The 23,877-nt window shown below is 38.9% G+C and overlaps 1 protein-coding gene across 1 annotated transcript; it reads right to left on the bottom strand.

The window, feature by feature from the left end:
* Positions 1–22,046: 22,046 nt before the first annotated feature.
* On the bottom strand, positions 22,047–23,026 carry LOC110892157 (uncharacterized mitochondrial protein AtMg00860-like). Its single transcript, XM_022139625.1, has 2 exons — positions 22,851–23,026; positions 22,047–22,392 (listed from the first exon to the last, which is right to left on the bottom strand). Exons 1-2 carry the CDS (start codon positions 23,024–23,026, stop codon positions 22,047–22,049), a joined length of 522 nt encoding a protein of 173 aa, XP_021995317.1.
* Positions 23,027–23,877: the final 851 nt, after the last annotated feature.

Genomic DNA, 23,877 nt, shown 5'->3' with positions numbered 1-23,877 from the left:
CAAAATTAAACTCAAAAGGCAGAGAATTTGAAATGGTAAAATGATTATTGCAAAATTGATGAATGACCATCCAAATTACATGTGAAGAACATAAATAAGAACATAAATTCGAGACGGGCCATAAAAAGGCCATGGGCTAAACACAAGCCCAAAAACAAAATGCATAAAACATGGAAAAAAACATAAAAGTGCCCACTCCTACTAGAATGCGTTTTTTGGACCGAAACATAAAAGGCCACGACGTGCTCCTCGTTTCAAGCTTCAATTTGACTGGTCGAACGCCTAAAACAGAGACCTGTAGCTTGATCATGAGCCTCCATAAATGTCATGACTTTATCTTCAACACTTGGGCCTGCATCATTTAGTTACTTTATATGTATGGATTGACAATTCAAGCAACAGTTTCAAGAGCATAACTCTAGAAGGAGTCAGCTGTTAAATAATTCCACATTTCTTTAGATGTTCGTTGAATTCATAGTTTAGATATTTACGACTCCATCAGATTGGATAGCTTTATTGTTTTAGACTGCGGGGTATGGGGCGGGGGTTTGGGCGTGGGTGGGCTGAAAACGCTCAAGCCACCACCTCGGGTGGGCATGGGTTTGGGCGTGGCCCCTTTTTCGTGGGTTTGAAGCCGGGCGTGGGGCGGGCTAGCAAGGTGACATGGCAGGCTCTCAATGGCTATGTGTCAACTCATGCCCCCAACCCAAGCTCCCAACTCAAGCCCCACCATACCCCATGGGCGTGAGTTTTTTTTTCCATTTTTTTCCCATTCCACGTGTCAACAAATGCCCCAACCCATGCCCCAACCCAAGCCCACCATACCCCACAGTCTTACCCAACCTGATTTTGTAATTCATTCTAAAAGATATTGAACATTTTAAAAGTTTCATGTTTATGTTTCAACGGGTAAACAAATCGTATCTAATAAAGTTATGTATAACGTAATATATATATTTCACCAGATCTAGACATAGTTCCCAAAGGACCACATACATCGGTATGTAAAACATTTTTTTTTCCCTCTCACTGATACCCGTTAAAGGGTCCTTAGTCACTTTTACTCTTCAGCACCATTTACATTTATCGAAGGTCTTTGAACCAGTGGATTTAAGAATTCTATCAGTTTGGAGTTATGGCAAATGTTTCTTGCTTATGCATTTAAGTCGATAATGTCATATATAATTTTTATTGAAGTCCGACCTTTTTTCTAAATGCGTATATTGGCTTATCATCGCATGAATTGTTAACTTTAATCTCATATATTTCATTGTAAAATATATCATTTATGTAAGCTAAAATGTCATCACCATTAAAGAAACACTTAAAACCTTGTTCACGTAAACAAGAAACTGAAATGATATTTCTAGTCAAACTAAGTACGTGGCAGACATTGTCTAAATGTAAATAAAGACCACTTGGTAAAAGTGACCGGTAATTACAACTTTAGCTCCATTGCCAACATATAGTTCCAAGTCGTCTACTTTTAGCTATATATCTCATCTTTGTCCCTGTAATTTATTACTGATGTGAGAACCACATCCATTATCTAACGTAAGATTACATGTTGGTAATGGAGTTGAAGTTTCAATCAAGGCAATAAAAGAGTACCAATTACTTTTACCAAGTGGTCTTTATATCTATTTTCACAATGTCTACTATCTACACAGTTTGACTAGGAAATTATTTTAGTTTTTTTGTTTTTATGACAAGGTTTTAGTATGTCTCTAATAGTGATGAAATTTTAGCTTACGTAAATGATATATTTTATTTTAAGATTGTTGATACAACAAATACAAGACCAAGGCCTGTAGCGATATCTCTGGGTAAAAGGGTTCAGGGGTTAGATTAGCCTAACGCAGGTCGTGGGGTCCCCCCACGTTTGCAAGACGTAGAGAGAGGTTCACTAGTATTGTTTTTATCCTCCTTAGATCTTGAGCTGATTAGAAATCAACCCAGAAAGCGATCGTGGGAGAAGATGAATTATTAGTGTGAAGAAGAGAAGCAAGCATGAAGCTAGTTCTCAAGAGGGAGTAGGAGAATCAGAGAGTTAGGGTGATATCTGCTGATCCTGGGGTGTTTTGTATGGTGAAATGGCCTGCATTTTATAGGGGAAGGTGTTTCTCAAAGGAGAAACCCGTGACTAGTGAATCTGTGCTTGCAGTGAGGGGTTTGCCCATTTTGGGGGTTGAAGGGTTTGGACCTGCGGACAAAAGGGTGTGCTCTCCCACATGGTCTGGTTGCAGCTGGGCAGGAGGTTTCACACGTTAAGTGTTGATGTGACCGGACACTGTGCTTGTCCTTTTTACTGTTCATGACAGTTGGAACGTTTCCGAACCTTTTAACCTTTTAACCTTTTAAGCTGTTGTGTCTCTAATCAGTTTATTAAGGTTTGAGCTACCCCCGTCATCAGCCCCCCAAGTCAGAGGTGTTTGGGATGTAAGCTCAAATGCTTCTGACTTTTACACATTATTTTTTATTGCTTAAAGGCTTCAAGGCTTTAAGGCGTTTGAGTTTTGAGATTTGAATTTTAGAATGATAGTAGATGTGATAGGCTTCAAGGTTTTAAGGCTTGAAGGCTTTAAGGCTTGAAGGCTTAAAGGATTCAACTTGTCTCACTCAAGAGGAAGTTGAGGCTTTTTGTAAAGAATGGGGGATCGATCTAAAGTTTAATCCGGTGGCTCTGGGTTTTGGCAAATCGATCGATTAGTGTCCCGTTGGTTCCATTGCTCTTTATTGTTGAGTATTCCAACTTGCGTCATCCGTTTTCAGTCTTTGTTCTGAATGTTTTAGAGTATTATCGTGTGTCGTTTGGTCAGTTACGTCCTGAAGGTCTTGCTGGGATTTTACATTTTGAGGTTTTATGATAGGGTATGACCCATCGTTGTTGTTCCGATGTTTCTTCCGTTTGACCAAGAACGACGATTGGGTCATATTTGAGATATCCCAAGTTGATGTTTGTTTGACTTCCTCAATGGTTACTACCTTTGGTTCTTTGAAGGACCGATTTTTCTGGATTTCAGAGTCCATTGTTCCTTTCAGGCTTGTTTGGAGGCATCCTTATGTTGTTTTGAATGAGCTTGAACCTTTCAAACACGAGATAGATGGTTGTTGAAGTTTATTAGGGGGTGTCCTTCCAGGATTTGTCCCTTTCCCGAACATCTTTTAGTGTTGGTGGATGTTAGCAAGTTATGGGACAAGCCGGATCGTGACCCTGTGCTCGTGAGAGATGATCAAGGTATGATATTTTGTATTTTCTGCTTATGTTATATTTTATTTGTTGCAGTTATGTTTGCCTTAGACTTTATCAAGAGCGATGACACATCTGATGTTGTGTTTGGAGATGCCGAGGCTACAACCGGCAAAGATGTTGTTGTTAGGGGCACTGAACATAGGTTCGAGGGTTCAGGCTATGTGAACGTTCCCAATGTCAAGGGTTTCACCAAAGTTGTTGCTTCCAAAGTCTCTACTCATCGTTCGAGCTGTTGTTTGATAAATACTGCTGACCAACCATCGGCTTCTGAGCCGGTGGAACTAAGTAATGACATAGAGGCTTCAGATGATTTAGAAGTTGGGGTTGGGGAAATCAAAAAAGGACAAGGGACGGCCCTTGGTGGTTTGGCGGGTAAAAAGGTTGTGAGCTTGAAGGGTTTCGGGAAGGGTGGTGAAGGTTCCACTAATGTTAATCCAGGGGGGTTTATATGCCGGATTGGAAGGTCACAGTTGGTGACAGCTTCAAGCCTTCATCCGTTTGTGAGGATGTTCTTACCCACTTTGATTCTCCTGTTGTTCGAGGTTCTTGCTCATCTATGGACGATGAACTGATGATTTTGAAAATGATGATGGGTGCTTGCAACCTTGCTACCTTGCTTCTTGAGGGTGTATCCCGATTTCGAAGAAAGGATGCAAGAATATGAAGTCTTTTCGAAGAAGAGGTATGAGATGAAATCTTCAATGGTTGCTTTGAAAGAAGCTGAGGGATACGCTAAGAGGGAGAAAGCATTGCTGTTTGAAGATTTTTAGGAATTTTCTTCCCGCACAAGACTGAATTGGTAAAGCTCTTGGAGACTGACAAGGTTCAAGTCAGGGTCGATAAGGCTGCCTTGGAGGTTCAGAAAAAAGAGCCTTCTTAGAGGAGAAAGAAGGGTTAAAGGCTTCATTTGCCCAGGAAACTGGTGATAATAAATGGCTCGTTGAGGATGGATTCCAGCAAGTGGTTACTTATCTTCTCCATTTGTCAGAGTTCAAAAAGTCTTGGGTGATGTGTACATCGAGCTTCTTGCTCATGGGAGACACCAAGGTTTGTTTGCTGGTTACAAATATTTGTGAACCTAGGAAGCCTTAGAAAAAATCTTCTCTTTTTCAACACAAAGCCTTCAAAGTATTATGGGAACAGTTTTTAAGATAGAGCATTTGATTTACTCTTATGTGGGTGAAGTCTCCGAGTGTTTTGGTAAACCTTTGCCTGTTTTGCAGGAGCTAAAACTCCAGGGCCTTAATGAGGCTGTTTGTAACGAATTGTTGAAGTCTCTTTCGAAGAAATGTTCTTGCTCCGAAGATAGCGAAGAAACATGTTTTGAAGGTGGTAAGGGCTCAAAGGGTTCAAGCCTTGAAGCCTCCGAGACAACGGGTGTCATAGGGAGGAAAAAGAGGAAGGCTAAAAACTCCCAAGATGATGGGGTTTCGAATAAAGATGATGCAGCAAAGTCTATCATTTCTGATGCTGCCATACGAAGAAGAAACTTTAATTCATAGCTTTCTTAGCATGTCGAACAATGTTATGGGTTGTTTGCTTAAACATCGTTTTGTTTTAAAGGAACCGTCTAGATCCCTTGGTGGTTAAAGCCTTGAAGGCTTGTGGACAATGTTTTATGTTTGATGGCAAGTATGGCACTTGTTATCTTTAACTTATCTTGCTATGTTGTTCTATTTATTCCCTTGCGTTTTCGTTGGTTTTGCATGTTGTCTTTGTTTTGGGTGGTGCATCTTATGTTATTTATACCTTAAAGGGTTCAGTGCTGCAGTCACTTAGCCTTAGGATATTTTTAACAAGAAGATACAACCTCTATCCTATGTATGACATTTTGTATGACATTTACTTAGAGTCTTTTTGGTTCGTAAGCCAATGTTGGGGCTTAAGGAACATTTGGTGTAGGCTGTTCAAACCCGTCTATGAGACATGTTTTTCTAGATTTCTATGAGTCTCATGGAGTTGTATTGATTTAGGAACTCACCCCTTATATCGGTCCATTCAACCCTTGAACCTATTGAGCGATGTGGCCTGGGAGCTCATCCCCTTACATGGCCCTTGCCATGGAGTTTCTTGCTAGGTTCTCAACCTGATTATAGGATAGAAAGACAAATTTTGATTCATCGTTCATTCATTTCAAAGTATTTTGATTACTAGGGGAATAGAACAATTTTTGGGAACTATTTGTAATACGTTTGGTTAAACATGGAACCTTTTAAGGTTTTTGCCATTCCAATGGCGGGCAAGCTTTTTGCCTTGCGGACCTGCCAGCTTGTATGATCCCCCTTTGTGGGCTTTAAGGATAGTGTATGGCCCTTCCTACTTAGGGTCGAGCTTTCCTTGGCTTTCTTTCTTACAGGCCTTATTATTTCGAAGCTCAAGGTCCTCAGGCTTGAAGCGTTCATGCTTCACCCGTGTATTGTAATATAATTCCATATTTTGCTTGTACCTTGCTTTTTGTATGGCTGCTTGGTCACGAGCCTCTTCGAGGAGTTTCAAATTCAACATCGTCTCTTTCTTATTTGGCTTAAGGTCGATGTTAATTGTTCTTTGTGTTGTTGCTCCGATTTCAACTAGGATTACAGCCTCTGATCCAAACACTAGGCTGTAGGGTATTTTCTTTGTGGCTCGTTTTCTCGGTTGTTTGAATTTCCAATAGCACATTGGGAAGCTATTCGAGCCAGTTGTTGTCGTATCTTCCTAATCGAGATTTAATCCCTTCAACAATGTTGTGGTTTATCCTATCAACCTGGCCATTAGATTGTGGGTAAGCTACCGAGCTGAATACTTGAGTTATTCTGAACTCCTTGCACCAGGAGCTAGAAAGTTTCTCGGCAAACTATTTCCAGTTATCCATGACTAGTACCCCTGGGAGCCCAAAACGATAGATTATGCTTTCGAAATCAATGACATGTTTCCCTGAGATTTTTGCCAATGGTTTTACTTCTGGTCACTTGGTGATGTAATTCACGGTTACCAATAAGAGCTTGACTCCTCATTTGGCTAGTGGGGATGGACCAACAATGTCTATACCCCACTTGTGAAATGGCCAAGCCAAGGAGATGGGAACGGGGTCATGTTTGGGGCTTTTGGGTACCGGAGCATGTAACTGACAAGTTTCACATTTTCGCAGTTGTTCGGAGGTATCTCGATGCATGGAAGGCCAAAAGTGTTCGAGGTTCATCAACTTTGACACTACCGATTTTGGGCCACAATGAGCTCCACATATCCCTTCGTGAACCTCTTTGATCAGATATTGGCTTTGTTTTGGGCCAACGCATCGAAGTAGTGGTGCAAGGTATCCTTTTTTCTAAAGGATATATCCTTGTAACACATACTGCCTTGACTTGATACGAACCCTTTCAGCCCTAGTCTGGTCATTAGGTAATTCATCGTTTTTTGGGAACTTTTCAATGGGAGTCATCCAATTTGGCCCTTCTTCGGTGATCACATCTTGAAACTCGTGTTTTTTTGGATGGATGGTATTTTTAATACCTCAACTAGTATCTTCTTGGTGAGATGTGCAAACGTAAGAGATGCAGGCTTGCTTACTGCATCAACTCTCTTGTTTTGAGATCTTGGAATTTATTTGATGGCACATGTTTGAAATGTGTTAATCGATTCCTTTGATTTATTTTGGTACTTATTCATGTTGGGTTCTTTTTCTATGTAGATGTTATTGTCTAAGCTTGAGAGAGTCTGTGAGGACTTGAAGCCTTTTGACACCAATGTTTTTTGCAAGCTTGAGCCAAGCAATTAATGCTTCATACTCAGCTTCGTTGTTTGTAGTCTGAAATTTAAGACGAAAGGCGTACGTGAATTCCAATTCATTGGGGTCAATTAGAACTAGCCCTGCTCCTGACCCTTCAATGCTGGAAGCTTTGTCGGTAAAGAGCTTCCAGGTATCAGGGTTGGAGGGTTCAGCTGCAGTTGTATTAACTTCTGTTATGGCTTCTTTAGGGACTTACAAGATGAAGTCAGCCAAGATTTGAGCTTTGACAACTTTTCTCAGGACATAGGTGATTTGGTGTTCACCTAGTTTCACAACTCATTTGGCTAATCGTCCGGAATTTTCTTGTTTTTCAAGCACATTCTTAATTGGTTAGTCAATGATCACTTGTATCGGGTGTAACTAAAAGTACCTTCGAAGCCTTCTAGCCGTTTGGACTAGGGCTAGAGCAAGTTTTTTTTTTAAAGAAGAATATTTGATTTCTGCTAATTTTGAAGTTTTGAAAAAGTAAACGGGTATCTGAACTTTGTTTCGTTCAATGATTAGAGCCGTACTTATGGTATTTTCAGCAATCGAAAGGTAGATAGAGGTCATTCCTCCTGTTTCTGGAGCCGAAATGGCTGGGAGTGAAGCCAAGTGTTGCTTCATTTGGTTGAAGGCTTCCTTTTGAGGTAAAACGCTTCAAAGCTGTAAGCTTTCCATTGAAAGTCTTCCTTGTTAGCACATCCTTTGAGGGTTGGCTTTTATGCTTTGTTTCCCCATGATGTGCCCTAAAAACGAGCACTTGACTGGATTAAGCTTTCATGTTTATCTTTCTCGAGGTTTGGAAGGTTTCTTGTATGTCATTGAGCATTTGGTATTCCGTTTTGCTCTTGATCATCAAATCTTCAACATAAGCTTCTATGTTCTTGCCAGTTTGTTCGGTAAACGCTTTGTCAACCAGGCGTTGATAAGTGGCACCTGCGTTTCTTAAAACAAAAGGCATTTTTTGGTAGCAATATGCCTTTATCAGTGTGTAATGCGGTTTTTATTCGTCTTCTTCTTTCATTAGGATCTGATGGTAACCCTTTTAGGTGTCAAGAAAACACGAGAAGCCCGTGAGTAAGTTAACCTTGAGGTCTATCCAGGGCAGCAGGTAGCAATCCTTTGGGCGTGCTTTGTTCAAGTCTTTAAAATCGATATACATTCTCCAAGACTTGTCGGGTTTTTAAACCATTACCGGATTGGCCACCCATGATTGATACTTGACCTCTCGAAGGGTTTCGGCTAGAACAAGCTTTTCCATCTTTTGGCATTCTGCAAGGCTTCTTTTAGGGGCTTGACTCCGTTTCTTTTGTATAATGGGCTTAACATCAGGTGGGATCCATAACTCATGTTTCAACAATGCTATGAGGGATGCCGGTCATATCTTCGGGGCATCAAGCATGTACATAGTGCAAGAGCAGCTTTTCAAGGTATGAGAGGATTTCATTGTAAAGGTTAGTGTTTACCCTTATCCCCTGTTGAGGATATTTTGGGTTTATGTTCAACCCCTGTTCATCGTCTTCGTCCTTTCTTGAGCTTTCCCCTTCAACCACAAAAGCTTCTTGGGTAGGTTGAAGGGTTGTTATCACTTTTTCAGTAGGAAACTTCACAGTGCCTTGACCAACTACAACTGCCATTCCGAACACACCTTGCCCTGGCCTTCCTATGATGATATCATAGTTGGAAGGGATATTGATCACCGCAAAAGTGAGTTGTTCGGTTCGTCCCTTTATTCTTTCGCTGAACAAACATTAGGGGTTATTTGGCCTAAAGGCTTGGTAGGTATGTCTGCGATACCTTCGATGGAGGATTCAGGCTGTTGAAGCTTTGAACGCTCATCGTCGCTGAGAGGGTTAAAGCGTTTCAAGCTTTTCATCAGCTGAGAGGGTTAAAGCATTTCTCAAGCATGATTTTGGAGGATTCAGACTGTTGAAGCTTTGAACGCTCATTGTCACTGAGAGGGTTAAAGCATTTCAAGCTTTTCATCAGCTGAGAGGGTTAAAGCTTTGTTTTCAAGGTCGACCATGTTCACTTCCTACTTTTATTCTTCAACCATTTTGTCCTTGACCCCTTTAACCAAGTGAGCAAGTTCGGAGTTGACGGCTTTTTCAATCCTCTTTTTGGGTTGGAAGCAATTATTGGTATGGTGACCTTTCTATTCGTGAAACTCACGATACTGGCTTGATTATTCCAATCTTTTGTTTTTTGGCAAAGGTTGAGGAGGGCAGAAGCTGTGTTTTACCCCTTCGGTTGCCAAGATCTCTTATGTAGCCTTGGTTAAGGCTGTAAAGTTTATGGTTTTTTCTTGGCTTGGAGGGTTCCGGCCTTCAGGCCTTCTGGAATCCGAACCTTTGAACCGTTTGTCATAAGAGCCATACTAGAAGCTCCAGTTAAGAGTCTTTTATTTTGTTCTTTGATGTCTACAGCTTATTCTCCTCGAATGTGGGCTTCAGCCCTTTCAAGTGTTTCTTCAAGGGTTTTGGGCAGACATTTATTGAAGTATCTTGTGAAATATTTGGAATTTAGCATTCACGAACCTTGCAACCCTAATCTTTTCATTGGCGTAAGTTAAATCTTTCTTCTTGTAACTTTCAATGAAGTCTCTGAGACGTTCATCATCACGTTGTTTGGTCTGGAAGATTATCGTGGCGTCCTTGACATGCCTCTGTTGTTATAGGGAACTTTTGCTAAGATCGTCAAAGGTCTGAACGCTTCGCCCAGGAAGGTCATTGAACCATATGCGTGAAAACCCTTCAAGGGTTTGCATGAACATGAGACAACATTCGGAGTTGGGTCATTTTTCAATTCTTGCAATCCCGGCGAAGATTTGGAGGTAGTCTTTAGTACCGTGATGGCATCTTTATCTGGGTTTGAAACTTGTAATCAACGATTTGTTGGGAGAAGCAAGACAAGTTTGTTAGGCTTGTAGGGTTTTGAGAGGTCTTCTACTACCCTTGAAGCTGGGTAACCGCTTGAGGTACCCTGGTGAGTGGTTGGCACTTGGTTGATGAAATTAAGGTCAAAGCCTTGAAGGCTTTCTGTGTCATCATCCACTTTTCACGTGCTGCAAAGGAAATTTTTTCCATCATCCGTGTCATCAGCTAGGGTATAAGGTTAAAGCTTTAAAGGCTTTCTGATGGTACTCATGAAAGATGTCATCATCTGTGTCAAAAGGTTAAAGCCTTAAAGGCTTACTATATAAGGCATTCCCATGGATGTGTTCATGACCATACCACGAGCCGAAGGCAGGGTGGCCATGGCTTGTTTTCACGAAGTAGCAATGGGAGGGAGAACACTTGAAGTTGGTGACTTACCATAATTGATCAAGAGTGGTTTTATGCCCCATAGGTGCACCGGTTGTAACGGGTTGGTAGGTAAATAAGGGAAAAGCGGTTGGGCTTGACCTCCCAAAAGCTTAAAGGCTTGAGTGGTTGGTCTGCCACACTAGGACCAACTTCAAGGTAAGATGTGGCTGAACGTGAGCTGCTAAAAGGAAGAGATGAAGGGCCAGGTGATAATGATGGTTTAGACTCCTCATAATTTAGTCTTATTCTCACCCTTTTTCCCTTTCTAAGCTCACATGCTAGTTGAGAAAAAATCTCTCATGTAAGAAATTTCTAGCTACTCCCTCAAGTGTTAGATCTATACATTCCGGTGTATGCATTGCATCGATTTGAGTAGGTGCAACCCCTGACCGAGATGGGATTGGTGTTTGAAAAGAAGTGAACTTCCGGGAACATATCCCGGTGGAGTACTTCCGGGAGTAGAAAGAGGTGTAGATAGGACCGGTGAGATCCGACCCGAATTTGGTGTTAAATCGGTGTTGTTAGGCACCTGATTTACCTGACCGAGAGACTCGCTTTCAGACATGATGTAAAGAGAAAATGGAGCTACACAACTGGTCTTTAAGATAAAGTAAGCGGCGTAGCCCCACGGTGGGCGCCAACTTGTTGATACAACAAATACAAGACCAAGGCCTGTAGCGATATCTCTGGGTAAAAGGGTTCAGGGGTTAGATTAGCCTAACGCAGGTCGTGGGGTCCCCCCACGTTTGCAAGACGTGGAGAGAGGTTCACTAGTATTGTTTTTATCCTCCTTAGATCTTGAGCTGATTAGAAATCAACCCAGAAAGCGATCGTGGGAGAAGATGAATTATTTAGTGTGAAGAAGAGAAGCAAGCATGAAGCTAGTTCTCAAGAGGGAGTAGGAGAATCAGAGAGTTAGGGTGATATCTGCTGATCCTGGGGTGTTTTGTATGGTGAAATGGCCTGCATTTTATAGGGGAAGGTGTTTCTCAAAGGAGAAACCCGTGACTAGTGAATCTGTGCTTGCAGTGAGGGGTTTGCCCATTTTGGGGGTTGAAGGGTTTGGACCTGCGGACAAAAGGGTGTGCTCTCCCACATGGTCTGGTTGCAGCTGGGCAGGAGGTTTCACACGTTAAGTGTTGATGTGACCGGACACTGTGCTTGTCCTTTTTACTGTTCATGACCGTTGGAACGTTTCCGAACCTTTTAACCTTTTAACCTTTTAAGCTGTTGTGTCTCTAATCAGTTTATTAAGGTTTGAGCTACCCCCGTCATCAAAGATCAAACCTCACAATTTAATACATGAGATTAATGTTAAAAGTTCATGCAATGATAACTCAATATACACATTAAACACTAAAAGAAAGAATCTAGACCACAATCAAAATTATATATGACGTTGTCAAAACTCCAAATTGATGGAATCCTAGGATTCACTATTTAGAGACATTCAATGAACGTGAATGGGGCTTAAGTGGGAAGATGGCTAAAGACCCTTTAAATGGTATCAGTGAGAGAGGAAAAGATGTGTTAGGTCACATTCATATTTATGTGTGCCGTCCTTTCAAAACTATGTCTACATATGGTAAAAGATACTTTGCTATATTTATTGATGAATTTAATAGATACAGTGTAGCATCCGAAAAATGGATTTGATAAATAAACCAAATTAACTGGAATGAGCGGGTAAAATACCGTTAGTGAGTAAATGTCCTTAGAAAACATGTTTAAAAGTATATGCTATATTTTTAATTTTATATTTTTATAACCCAAGTTTATTTTTATGTTCTTATTTTTGTTTTGTTACATGTAACTTTGGAGTTGGGCTTGGACTTGACTGGGCTTGTCAACTGCTGCTAATGGGTTGGATACCCGGAGAAGTTGTTTAGTTCAGCCCATATAAAATAAGTCTTGCCTTCATATGGGAGTAATCAACACACATCTGTAAAATAATATCTCTCGGTTCCTTTTCTTCTCTCTCGTAGGGTTTGGTCAGTTCTTGTAAGTGTTCATAGCTTAGATCCGTTTTAGAGAGTGCAGATCATCCTGTTGGTGATCTGCTAGTAAGGTTGTGAGAGATTATTGTGTGTGTTTAAATTTCAGTTGTTTCTTTTATCTGGATTCAATTGTGTTAAGAATAACAAACCGTTTCTTCCTTAGATCCATGTATTTTTGACATGGTACCAGAGCCTGAAGCTCGGATCTGTGGGTGTTCTTCCCCTGTACAATGTTCTTTGGTTCTGATTTGGGAGAAGTTGATCTCGTGATTTGCCAGTTTGAAACCCTAATCTAGGGTTTGTTGAACGAGTTTATCTCAGGATTGAACGAGGTTTTTGGTGTTTGTTCAAGATTTGGTGAAGTAAAGTCCAGTTCTGATATAGTCTGGTCATCGAAGAAACACTCAAAAAGGTTACTGAAGATATTTTTGCGGATCATTATCTTGAACTCGTAACCCTAAGTGAAGGTTACGGTTCTTGATGTGTTAAGAAGATACCCTAGTTAGGGCGCTCCCTAAGGTGAGATCGTTCCATACCTTCTATTTAGTTTTCTGTCACACGAGAGCCACACCCTGTTTTTATGTGTTGCATCTCTATGTTGCATTTTATATGATCTAAAATTGTTATTGAAGTATTTGATTTTTATCAGTTATTGAGTGCTTGATTTGTGCATAATGTTAGGTTGTGGTTCCTATGTTGTATTTTATCTGGGTTAAACCATGTGACAGAACCAAGATTCTTGGTTGATTCAACCAAATCCACGTTTTTATTACGCTATTTGAATCACTATCCACTTCAACACATGTTTTCCCCAAATTTAATTTAGGGTTTTTTGCACTCGTTTTCGATCAAATTCTAACTGTCTTGATTTTTGTGTTCACAATTTCAGGTGATGGTTCTTTAATCTACTCTCAGTTTCACATTTAATTGATTATGTTAATACCCATTGATGTGCACAAAATGCAACATATAAATTACATCAATTGTGGCTGAAAACTAACCCTTTTTTAGTACTAATGTTGGAAAAAGTGTGCTTTTGTCTTCCTTTTGTATTTTCAGGATTAAATGAGCTCAAAATAACAAAAGAAGCAAAAAGACAGCAAAATCTAACATAAATACAAGAAAAGGAACAAAAGTGATATGTCCGACCCCCCGACAACATCTTCCCAAGCAAAACAAAGAAGACAGAAGACTGAACACGCCCCGTGCTCAGCGAGCACGGGGCCGTGCCCAAGAAGTAGCAGAAAAGACAAACCTATAGAAGCTTCTACTGCCCACCACGGGTCCGTGCCCAGCGGACACGGAGGCGTGGTCAACTTGCTGCAGGCGCATTTATTGTAATTGCGAATTACAATTAATGAAGAGAGAGAGAGTGTCAGATGGACACGGGGCCGTGCCAGCGGGTACGGGGTCGTGCCCGAGCTTCTCTTCAGCCTATAAATAGGAGTGTTTGGAGCTCTTGCAACTCATCCCTTGGCACACCACCTCTCTCACACTTCACCCACCACCCACCACCATCACAACACCATCATCCACCACCATCATCCATTGTCCATCATAAAGTGTGTGAGTCGTCTCGGGATCCAAGATTGATCGTAAGAGTTCCTGACAATCAAAGGCCATGTTTGCCTAAGTCTCTTATATCACTTGGTGAAGACAAGTGTTTAGTGTAATACTTTTTATTTTTAATTTTTTGCACTTTTTAATTGGTTTTGTATTAATGACTTTAATTACTAGTTTCTTATGTTGAAGGTGATTCTTCCTTATCGTTTGTCCGTGGTGTCTTGGCATTATTTTACTGTCTATATAAAATAAAAGATTTTCACCATTCATATCTCCACGGTCTATATGGAGGTATGTTGGCTACCTGGTCGGGGGTTAAGGGAACTGTTTGGTAAGAGTCTTGCCATTGTTCAGTGTATAGATCCTGCAAAGGACCTGGGTCAAATTTAGTAGGACCTCCTTCAATACCCAAAGGCATTGGATGGCGGGGGTCCAAACTCTTTGATCCTCTCATAAGTTAAACTACTATTAAAACTTTAACCCGGCTACTTAGGACTGTATCCCTGCTGACTCAGACTACTTAGCCGAGGGTAACGTCGCCTTCAAAAGAGGGGCCTACCACATTATGCATTAATAACTTAATTAATTATCTTTCAATAATCCGACCCTTTAGGATTGTATCCTTGCTGACTCAAACTACTGGGTTGAGGGTAACGTCACCTTCAAAAGAGGGGCCTACTACAATAACTAAGATAATCTCTTAAACAAGTGCAAAAGTGCGAAAATAATCAAAGGTTATACTAACACACGAGTCGGATCCAAGTGATTCATCTTGTCTATCTGTTTTATTTTTATTTTATTTTTCAGCATTTTAGTTAGTTTTATTTTTTAGTTTAAAAAAACTTTTTTCTAATATTTTGATTTGATTAGATGTTGAGGATAAACCGGTACTAAAAGCTCTTGTGTCCTTGGACGACCTCGGTATCTTACCAACACTATACTACGTCCACGATGGGTGCACTTGCCCATATGTGTGTTTAGTGTTAGTAAATATCGTGTTTTATAAATTTAAAACTTGGCTAAAAAGTGTAAAAAGGGCTTAAAATATATACCTAAAACATATACACACTGACACGCACATCACCCATGTTGAGATTACAAGTTGGAAATTCACTAGCTGGTTCGTTTATTTTTAGCTTTTCTGTTTTTTTGACTAGTTTTAATATAATTAGTTCAAGAATCAGTTGATGTTAGTTGAGAAAACCCTCAGGTTTCCATTTTTCTTCATACCCACTTAATTGATCACTCACCTAGTTCAGATAAATTATATTCTCCCCTAAACTTGATAGTTTTTATTAAAGATTCTGGTTATATGGTAGTAATCTTAGGATATCTATATACAATACTTTCTTGATTTTTAAAAGTTTCATATATTAACCCCACGACCTCTTGTCATAAAAGAGTAATATCACTGGTTGTCGTATCCTTGAATGTGTATTATTTGGCTTTGGGCCATCCATGGGCGTAGTTTTTGAGACGTATATTGTCTCTTGTTCATTGTTTAGGTGTTTAGATTGTATTGATTCAGATGGTCTTTATTTTCTTTTTGTTGTTTGGTTGAGACCATATGTTATCTATTCTCAAATCTTATTGTTTTTCACAAAATTTGTGGGTTTTAGTTGTAGACCATTTGAGGCTTCAATGCTTCATATATTTTCTAATTATTGACTGGTTCAGTTGTTCAAATGATGGCATTACTTCTTTTATTTTGTGTTTTTAACACAAGAATAATTACCTTGAAGACCAAATTTTGTTTTTTATTGTCTTTACACTTACAAATCTCTACTTGCATCGAAGTATTCATTGCTTATAGTTAAATTTCCAGATATTTCTTGTCACTTTCACCTAACACTTTCTCTCTCTAGACTTGTGTGTGATTAGGGTTCCTGCGGTCAGATTCATCTTGTATCTGATCTTGTATAGAATTCTGTCATTCTGTATTCAGATTATCTCATTGGTAATCTTGTTTAGTCGTTAGGGTTTGATTCGAGTTGTAATAGTTGAAGATTTTAGTGGTTTAATAAGGTTTCACCGTTTTTTATCTGGTCTCTATGATTTCCATGAAAATTTTTGTTGATGATCGTCTCAATTGCTCTAGTACATTCTTGAGGTCTAGGGTATTTTGTTTTTTGGTCTAAGAACATCTCTTTGGTTAGATAAATAGTGCAGATTATCAAGTTGATAATCTGCATCTATGAGTTCGTGAGAGTTTGTCTTGTATCGATTTTGAGATCTATTATTTTTGAGTGAATTGTGAGATTTTGTATATGCACCAGTTATCAGGTCGATATGTGTCTCCTACTTTGAATTGGTTTTGTTTACCTACTTTGTTGGTTAGTTGAACCATGTGGTTCACAGGTTTTAACCAATTGTATTTTCTCAAGAGTGTTCTTGAATGTTTTGACAGCCGTGTATGTTCTCTTGTGTGGGAGATGACTTTGTTTCTGAATGCAAATTTGTGTTTTTTATCAATCAAGTGTGGCTGTAAATATATTATCTGATGATTTTTGAACAGTCATGTATTCTTTTGGTTATTGGAATTGTCATGTGATTGTTTTTTGTGTGGCTGTATTGTGCTATCTTGAAGTTTTATTCTTCGATAGTGTTTGCCTTTATCTCACTGGTCTAGGATTCTAAATATTTTGAGTCTGACTGTAGTGAGGTTTGTGTAAGATCATCATGTTGGTGATCTTATTTATCTCTTTGAGACTTATCGCCGATCGTAGTGATGTTAGTTCACTGGTCTAGGTGATACTTGTTTTTTTCGAAACTGTTCTAGGGTCGTTTATAGATTCTTCGTGTTGTTGAGTCTTATCCCATTAGATTGTAGTGTTGGTTTTAGTTGGTTCTTCGTGTTGTAGATCTGATTTTATACAGACTTGTTCTGTAGTTGCACTGGTTTAGAGTTGTCTTTAGATTCTTGTATTGATCGAATCTAAGTTCTTAAGATCATTGTGCCAATCTGTATCAGACTTACAGTCATATGTTTCTATGATAATTGGAATATATTGTATGATTGTTTTGTGGTAGTCTTATTGAATCGTGTGATTCATTTTTTGTTGTGAAGTCGTAAAAGTTTTTTGCTTGATTCATTTTGTGTGATCCATTTTCTTGTAAAATTGTAAAAGTTTTTTAATTAATCAAATTAGTCTTTATGTTCTTTACAAGTTTTATAACATGGATTCAGTTTGTCCAGACATGTTTGGTTCTGGAGTTTAAAGTCTTGTGACTTTTGTTTTATCAGATATGTTCCTCTGATAATGTTTAAAGAATCTTGTGATTCTTTCTTGTCTGTTCATATTAATATGAGCTGGTTATAGATCTGTATGATTCTGTGAGTTTGCCTTGTTGGCATGTAATGTTTTTTGTTGATGTGAATCTAAAATTCATATTAAAATTTGATATGGAAGTTGTTTTCATATTTTTTGTTTACTTGTTGATGAAAAATGGTTTGATATTTTTTTTTCAGTTGGTAAATCTAAGTGTTGCTAAGTAAAAGTTTGGCTGATGTATTTTACGTTAGAAAAGTATTTTTGTTAGCAACTCGTATTGTTGGTGTTACTTTATGTTCAATGCAGGTACCAACTATATTTTTCGGGTATTCGATCAACAATATCCTACAAGTGCCAATGGAAGGTTGAATATGGTAAATATATGGAACTTAAAGGGTGCTAAGACGATGAGTGGTATGAAGAAGGGCTTCCGGTTGTTCTTGTCCAGTTGTTACTTGAAATCTATCTTGGTAACTAGTGGATTTCGCGTTGTTTTGTTGTGGGTTGGCAAAAGCTGCTTCTAAAGTTAGAAGAGGACAAAAGAGATGTGCTACTTGTGTTCATCATCTTCAGCTCACTGTCTATCAATTTAAAAAAAAATATGATGGTCGGTATCATTGAAGTTTTAAAGATGTAAGTCGGCTTTAGTTTTCGGATGTAAGTTGGATTTGTTAGACATGTTTGCCTATTGAATTGAGGGGGGATGTTGAAATTACCATTTCTTTATCAATTAAAAAGCAAACATTACTTTTATAGTTTTATATTAAAACTATCATTTAACTTGAAATGTTTGTGCTGATTTAAAATGTTATTATTGGAACTGGACAACTGGACTTAGGCTATTGCTTTGGAGCTTCATATTATTGCTGGGCTGCTGATTATGTCTAGGCTCACATCTGGGCCAGGACACGGCCCGATGAATCCATCAAGTTGGGCTTGGTTCGAGGGTATTTTTTCGGATTTATAAAACAGTTACAAGTGCCTCAGTTCGATACAACGTGTACGTCTGTTGTTTGGTTTGTAGCAGCAATGTGAAATGTCCGAAAAAGAAGGATCCAAAGTTCAGCTAGATGGAGGGGGATGAATAGTTGCCAGAAGACTTGAAACTTGTGAAGCCACACCATTTGGAAAGAAATGTATGTGGGGCCTACTTTTTTGAGTGGTCGGGTTAATGGCTGCCAGGGTCCTCTCTGAAGGGGTGCCATGACGCTCCATTTGTGCCTTTCTTGTAAGCATAAGACACACTTATTAGCCGATTGCATAGATATTGTCCGTTCATCAACTTTATAGCTGCATCCGAAGCCTCAAAAGAATCATAACTGATGAATCCAAATCCACATGAATTTCCTGTCTCGAGATCTTTCTTTATCTTGGGATTTGTCACAATAATTCCAAGATCACTGAACGTATCATAGAGCAGTTTCTCATCCACATCAGAATGCAGATTTCCAAAAAAAAGGAACATACACATCAACAAGTTGGCTAGCTTGAGCGAATAACCCCATAATAACTCTTCGCTTACCTGAGGGTCAAGATTGGCGACGTAGGCGGTGTGTTGACCTAGGAGATTCGTCATCCCCTTCTTCACAGTTTGCTGATGGAATTCTTAAGCTCCGATGACAAATAACTTGGGGACTCATTTTATCAAGCACGAGCACTAAGAAGTTCAAGGATGTTGAGAAGCTCATGATCATGAGTTAGCTTAAGAAATCTGGCTGCAACTTTGATAATTTGAAGGCCAACTTGCAAAATTGTTTACTAAGGATCTGTTACGTAATCTTCTTGACAATATGTGTAAGTGTTTAGGAGTTATTAATTTATTTCAAATATAAAACTGAGGGGGGATGTTAAAAAGTATATGTTATATTTTCAGTTTTATATTTTTATAACCCAAGTTTATTTTTATGTTCTTATTTTTGTTTTGTTACATGTAACTTTGGAGTTGGGCTTGGACTTAACTGGGCTTATCAACTGCTGTTAATGGGCTGGATGGCTGGATACCCGGAGAAGTTGTTTAGTTCAGCCCATATAAAATAAGTCTTCCTTCATATGGGAGTAATCAACACACATCTGTAAAATAATATCTCTCAGTTCCTTTCTTCTCTCTCGTAGGGTTTGGTCAGTTCTTGTAAGTGTTCATAGCTTAGATCCGTTTTAGAGAGTGCAGATCATCCTGTTGGTGATCTGCTAGTAAGGTTGTGAGAGATTATTGTGTGTGTTTAAACTTCAGTTGTTTCTTTTATCTGCATTCAATTGTGTTAAGAATAATAAACCGTTTCTTCCTTAGATCCATGTATTTTTGACAAAACAAAGTTTATAAAAGTCCTAGGTTATCGAGACATAAATTAAATCGAGTTATAAACCTCCCCGAACTTAGTAATTTAACTATGGATGTTTAACCTAGTTAATAAGAACTAATATGGGTAGAACTAAGTAGGTTTTAACTTACTTAACGATTAATAAAAACTACGAGGAATAAAGTTGCACATGTGGATAGTAAAAAATATAAATGGGGAAAGAAAATAGAACACACACTTGATATGTATGTGTATGTCGTGTATAGAGAGAGAGGGGGAGAAGACCTTCCCAAAATCTTAAGAAAGACCATAAATCGGATTTGGATGTCGGACTTTCGAATTCAGATACTTTTTAACACTCCTAGGTAATACCACATATCTCACGGCTTATAACATCAATAGGCTTGGTGATAAGGTTTGGAATTGAATGAACTTGAGATTGAATTTCAATGGACAAGTTCTATTAACGTCCAGGAAGCTCAAGAAGAAGAATAAGCTTCGAAAATCGTTAATGGCAGTTGATAAGATAGAAAGAACGAGTTTATTATTATTTTCAAAAGATACCCTATACTATTACACTGTTCTTCTTTTATACCCAACTCTAACCACTGTTCTCTCAACAACTAACTAACTCTCAACTAACTAACTTCCAACCTCTCAACTAACATTCTGTTGGCTTATTAACCATCTAACCCGTATCAATACCCCCCCCCCTGTGAAGATGATCCTTGACCCCAAGGATTAAAATGTGGAAATTTTTGTACAATCATGTCTGCCAACTCCCAAGTAGCATCTTCAGGCCCCATATTCTTCCATTTGACCAACCAGTGAATTATCATTCGATTAAACTTTTTAGTGACCCTTTTCTCAATAACACTCTCAGGCTCCTTATGTTCCATATAACCACTGCCAACTACTCCTTTAGGAATAGAAACAGGAAATGGCCCATAATACTTTTTAAGCATTGACACATGCACAGTATGATGAATAGAGGATCCTTCCGGTAACTGCAGTGTATAAGCTACTTCTCCAACCCTTGCCAAAACTAAGTAAGGTCCAAGATATTTGGCAGACAACTTTTGACTACTTCTTTGAACCACTGATTGCTGTCTATACGGTTGTAACTTCAAGTAAACCTAATCTCCAATCTGAAAACACCTTTCTGTTCTGTGTGTATCAGCTAACTGCTTCATTCTCTGTTGTGCCTGACCCAAATTAGCTTTGAGAATCCTGATAACTTCCTCTCTGGTACTTAAACTTTTGTCTATTGCTTCCACATTGCTCTCACCGGGCAAATAAGGCAAATGAATAAGTGGTGGCTGACCATAAATCACTTCAAATGGAGTGCATTTAATAGCTGAATGATAAGAAGTGTTGTACCAATACTCAGCTAATGGTAACCACTTCGGCCAATCTTTCGGTTTCTCAAAGCACATACATCTCAAATAATTCTCCAAACATCTGTTAGAACTTCTGTCTGACCATCCGTTTGTGGATGATAAGAACTCGCCATTTTCTGATCAATTCCTTCTAAAGCCAATAATGCCTTCCAAAATGTGCTTACAAACACTTTGTCTCGGTCAGAAACTATTGATTTAGGAGGACCATGTAAACGATAAATGTGATCCAAATACAACTAAGCTACATCAACTGCCGTAAAAGGATGCTGCAAGGATACAAAGTGTGCTCCTTTACTTAACCTGTCGACCACTACCCAAATGACTTCCTTGTTAGCAGATTTTGGTAAGCCTTCAATGAAGTCCATATCAACATCTTCCCATACACCTTTAGGAATAGGCAGGGGCTGCAACATACCCGGATAAGCAACTGTCTCTGCTTTGCACTGCTGACATACAGCACAGTTCTTAATATAATCCATCACATCTGCCTTTAACTTTGGCCAGTAAAACAACCTGTTTACTCTATTAACAGTGGCATGTACCCCTGAATGACCCCCTTGCACCGAATCATGCATCCATTTAAGTATCTGATGCTTTAAAGTGGTCACATTACCAATGACCAATTTACCCCTTCTTCTCAATTCATTGTTTTTCCAACTATACTGGCTATGGGTTAAAGGATCATGCTGTAAATCTTGGATGGTTTTCACCAATTCCAAATCTTGATTCCACCCTTCCCTTATGGCAGCCCATATATCAGTGGGAACTAAAGAAGCAGCCATTTGCAAAACTTCCCCATGTGTCACCCTTGATAATGTATCTGCCACTTTGTTATCAACTCCTTTTTTATACATAATGTCAAAACTAAATCCCATCAACTTGGCCAACCACTTTTGTTGAAAAGGAGTTGAAATCTTACTATCCAACAGATATTTAAGACTGCGTTGATCAGTCTTTATCACAAAATGATTATGAGCTAGGTATGGTTGCCATTTTTGGACTGCATGAATAATAGCCAACAATTCTCGTTCATAAGTGGATAATGTCATATGTCTTGGAGACAAGGCCTTGCTGATGTAAGCAATGGGATGCCCTTTCTGCATAAGTACTGCTCCAATACCATACCCTGAAGCATCAATTTCCACTATGAAAGTATCACTGAAATCAGGTAAAGCCAAGACTGGAGGTCGACTCATGCTTGTTTTCAGCTATTCAAATGCTTGTTGAGCTGTGCCAGACCAACAAAAAGAATCTTTTTTTAACAACTGAGTCAAAGGCTTAGTGATGCTCCCATAATCTTTAACAAACCTTCGGTAATATCCAGTCAACCCCAAAAACCCTCTTAACTCTTTGATATTCTTTGGAATTGGCCACTGTTGAATAGTTGAGACTTTAGCAGGATCCATTGCCACCCCCTCTTGAGAAATAATATGCCCCAAATATTCTAACTCGGTTGTACCAAATTCACATTTACTCTTCTTTGCTACCAACCTGTGTTGTCTCAAAACCCCCAAAACATCTTCCAAATGAGATAAATGCGACTGCCAACATGGACTATAAACCAATATGTCATCAAAAAAGACTAACACGTATTTTCGCAAATATGGTTTAAAAACATGGTTCATTAACCCTTGAAATGTGGCCGGAGCATTGGTAAGGCCAAATGGCATTACCAAAAATTAAAGTGACCATTATGAGTTTTGAATGTTGTTTTATGAATATCCTCTTCACCCATTCGAATCTGATAGTAACCTGATTTCAAGTCCAATTTAGAAAAGAACTTGGTGCCAAATAACTCATCCATTAAGTCTTCCACTAAGGGAATAGGGAATCGATCGGGGATAGTAGCTTGATTTAACTTTCTATAGTCAATACACATCCTCCATGTATTATCTTTTTTCTTGACCAAAACTACCGGTGAAGCAAAAGAGCTGAAACTGGTTCTGATAACCCCCTGCTCCAGCAACTCATTTGTCATCTTTTCAATAACGTCCTTTTATATTAACGGATACCTATAGGGTCTTAGGTTAATGTCATTAGTTCCCTGTTTCAAAGGAATTCTATGATCAAATTGACCCCTAGAAGGTGGTAAGGACTTCAAATCCTGAAAGACATCATCAAAACTTTCTAACAACTGTTGTAACTGCTGTTGTTGTTCCACAGATTTTTCAGCCTTTTGTAATACCATTGTAGTACTGGTATTACATCCCTCAATAGCACACACTTACACTAAATCTAATTCCCCTCTTTGCATATCTATCTTCTTTAAACTACCCTTACTGAATTGAGTAAGCTTTTTCCCATATTGCCCTCTTAATACCACTTTTTGTCCCTTGAATTTGAATGCAACAGTTCTTTCCTTATAATCCATTTTAATGCTTCCTGAGGTAGTGAACCACTGTACCCCCAATACCAAGTCACAACCCCCTAAAGGCATCACATATACATCAGCTTCAAACTGAATGCCCTTCATAACCCTTTGAAAATCCTTGACCATCATGTCACATACTTCTTCATGACCATTAGCTACCTTAACCAACATAGCTGGACCTTTTACCAACCTACAGCCTAACTGTTTGGCCAACTTATAATCCAAGAAATTGTGAGAACTTCCTGTATCCATCAATATTTGCAACTCAATTTTACCAAAAATGTCCCTTAACTCTAATGGACTTATACATGTCATTCCCTTCTACAACATTCACTAAAATTTGAGCACATTCTAACACTTCTTCCTCTATTTCTTCATCAACACACTTATCCTCTACCCACCTATCACACCCCGATATTTCCACGTATTACCGGTGGGCCCGGTGGGGAGTATCGTGACGTAGTTGATATCATCATAGTCAAACAACACAATTTTGTAACACCCGTCCTTTAATTCGTTTAATTATCATGAAAATATAGCATATATAAAAGCAGAATTTGAAATTTCCAAAATTTCTTAATTAGTAAACTAAGTTGTACTTCAACATAAAGCTCGACATAGACAAATAACAGGAATAAACATTTATCTTTTAGTCGTGTTTACAAGCA

This window comes from Helianthus annuus, chromosome 7 (assembly GCF_002127325.2).
Source record: "Helianthus annuus cultivar XRQ/B chromosome 7, HanXRQr2.0-SUNRISE, whole genome shotgun sequence".
In the NCBI taxonomy this organism is placed as follows: Eukaryota; Viridiplantae; Streptophyta; class Magnoliopsida; order Asterales; family Asteraceae; genus Helianthus; species Helianthus annuus.
The sequence above is the reverse complement of the archived record's forward strand: the minus strand, read 5'-3'. Positions and strand labels throughout refer to the sequence as shown.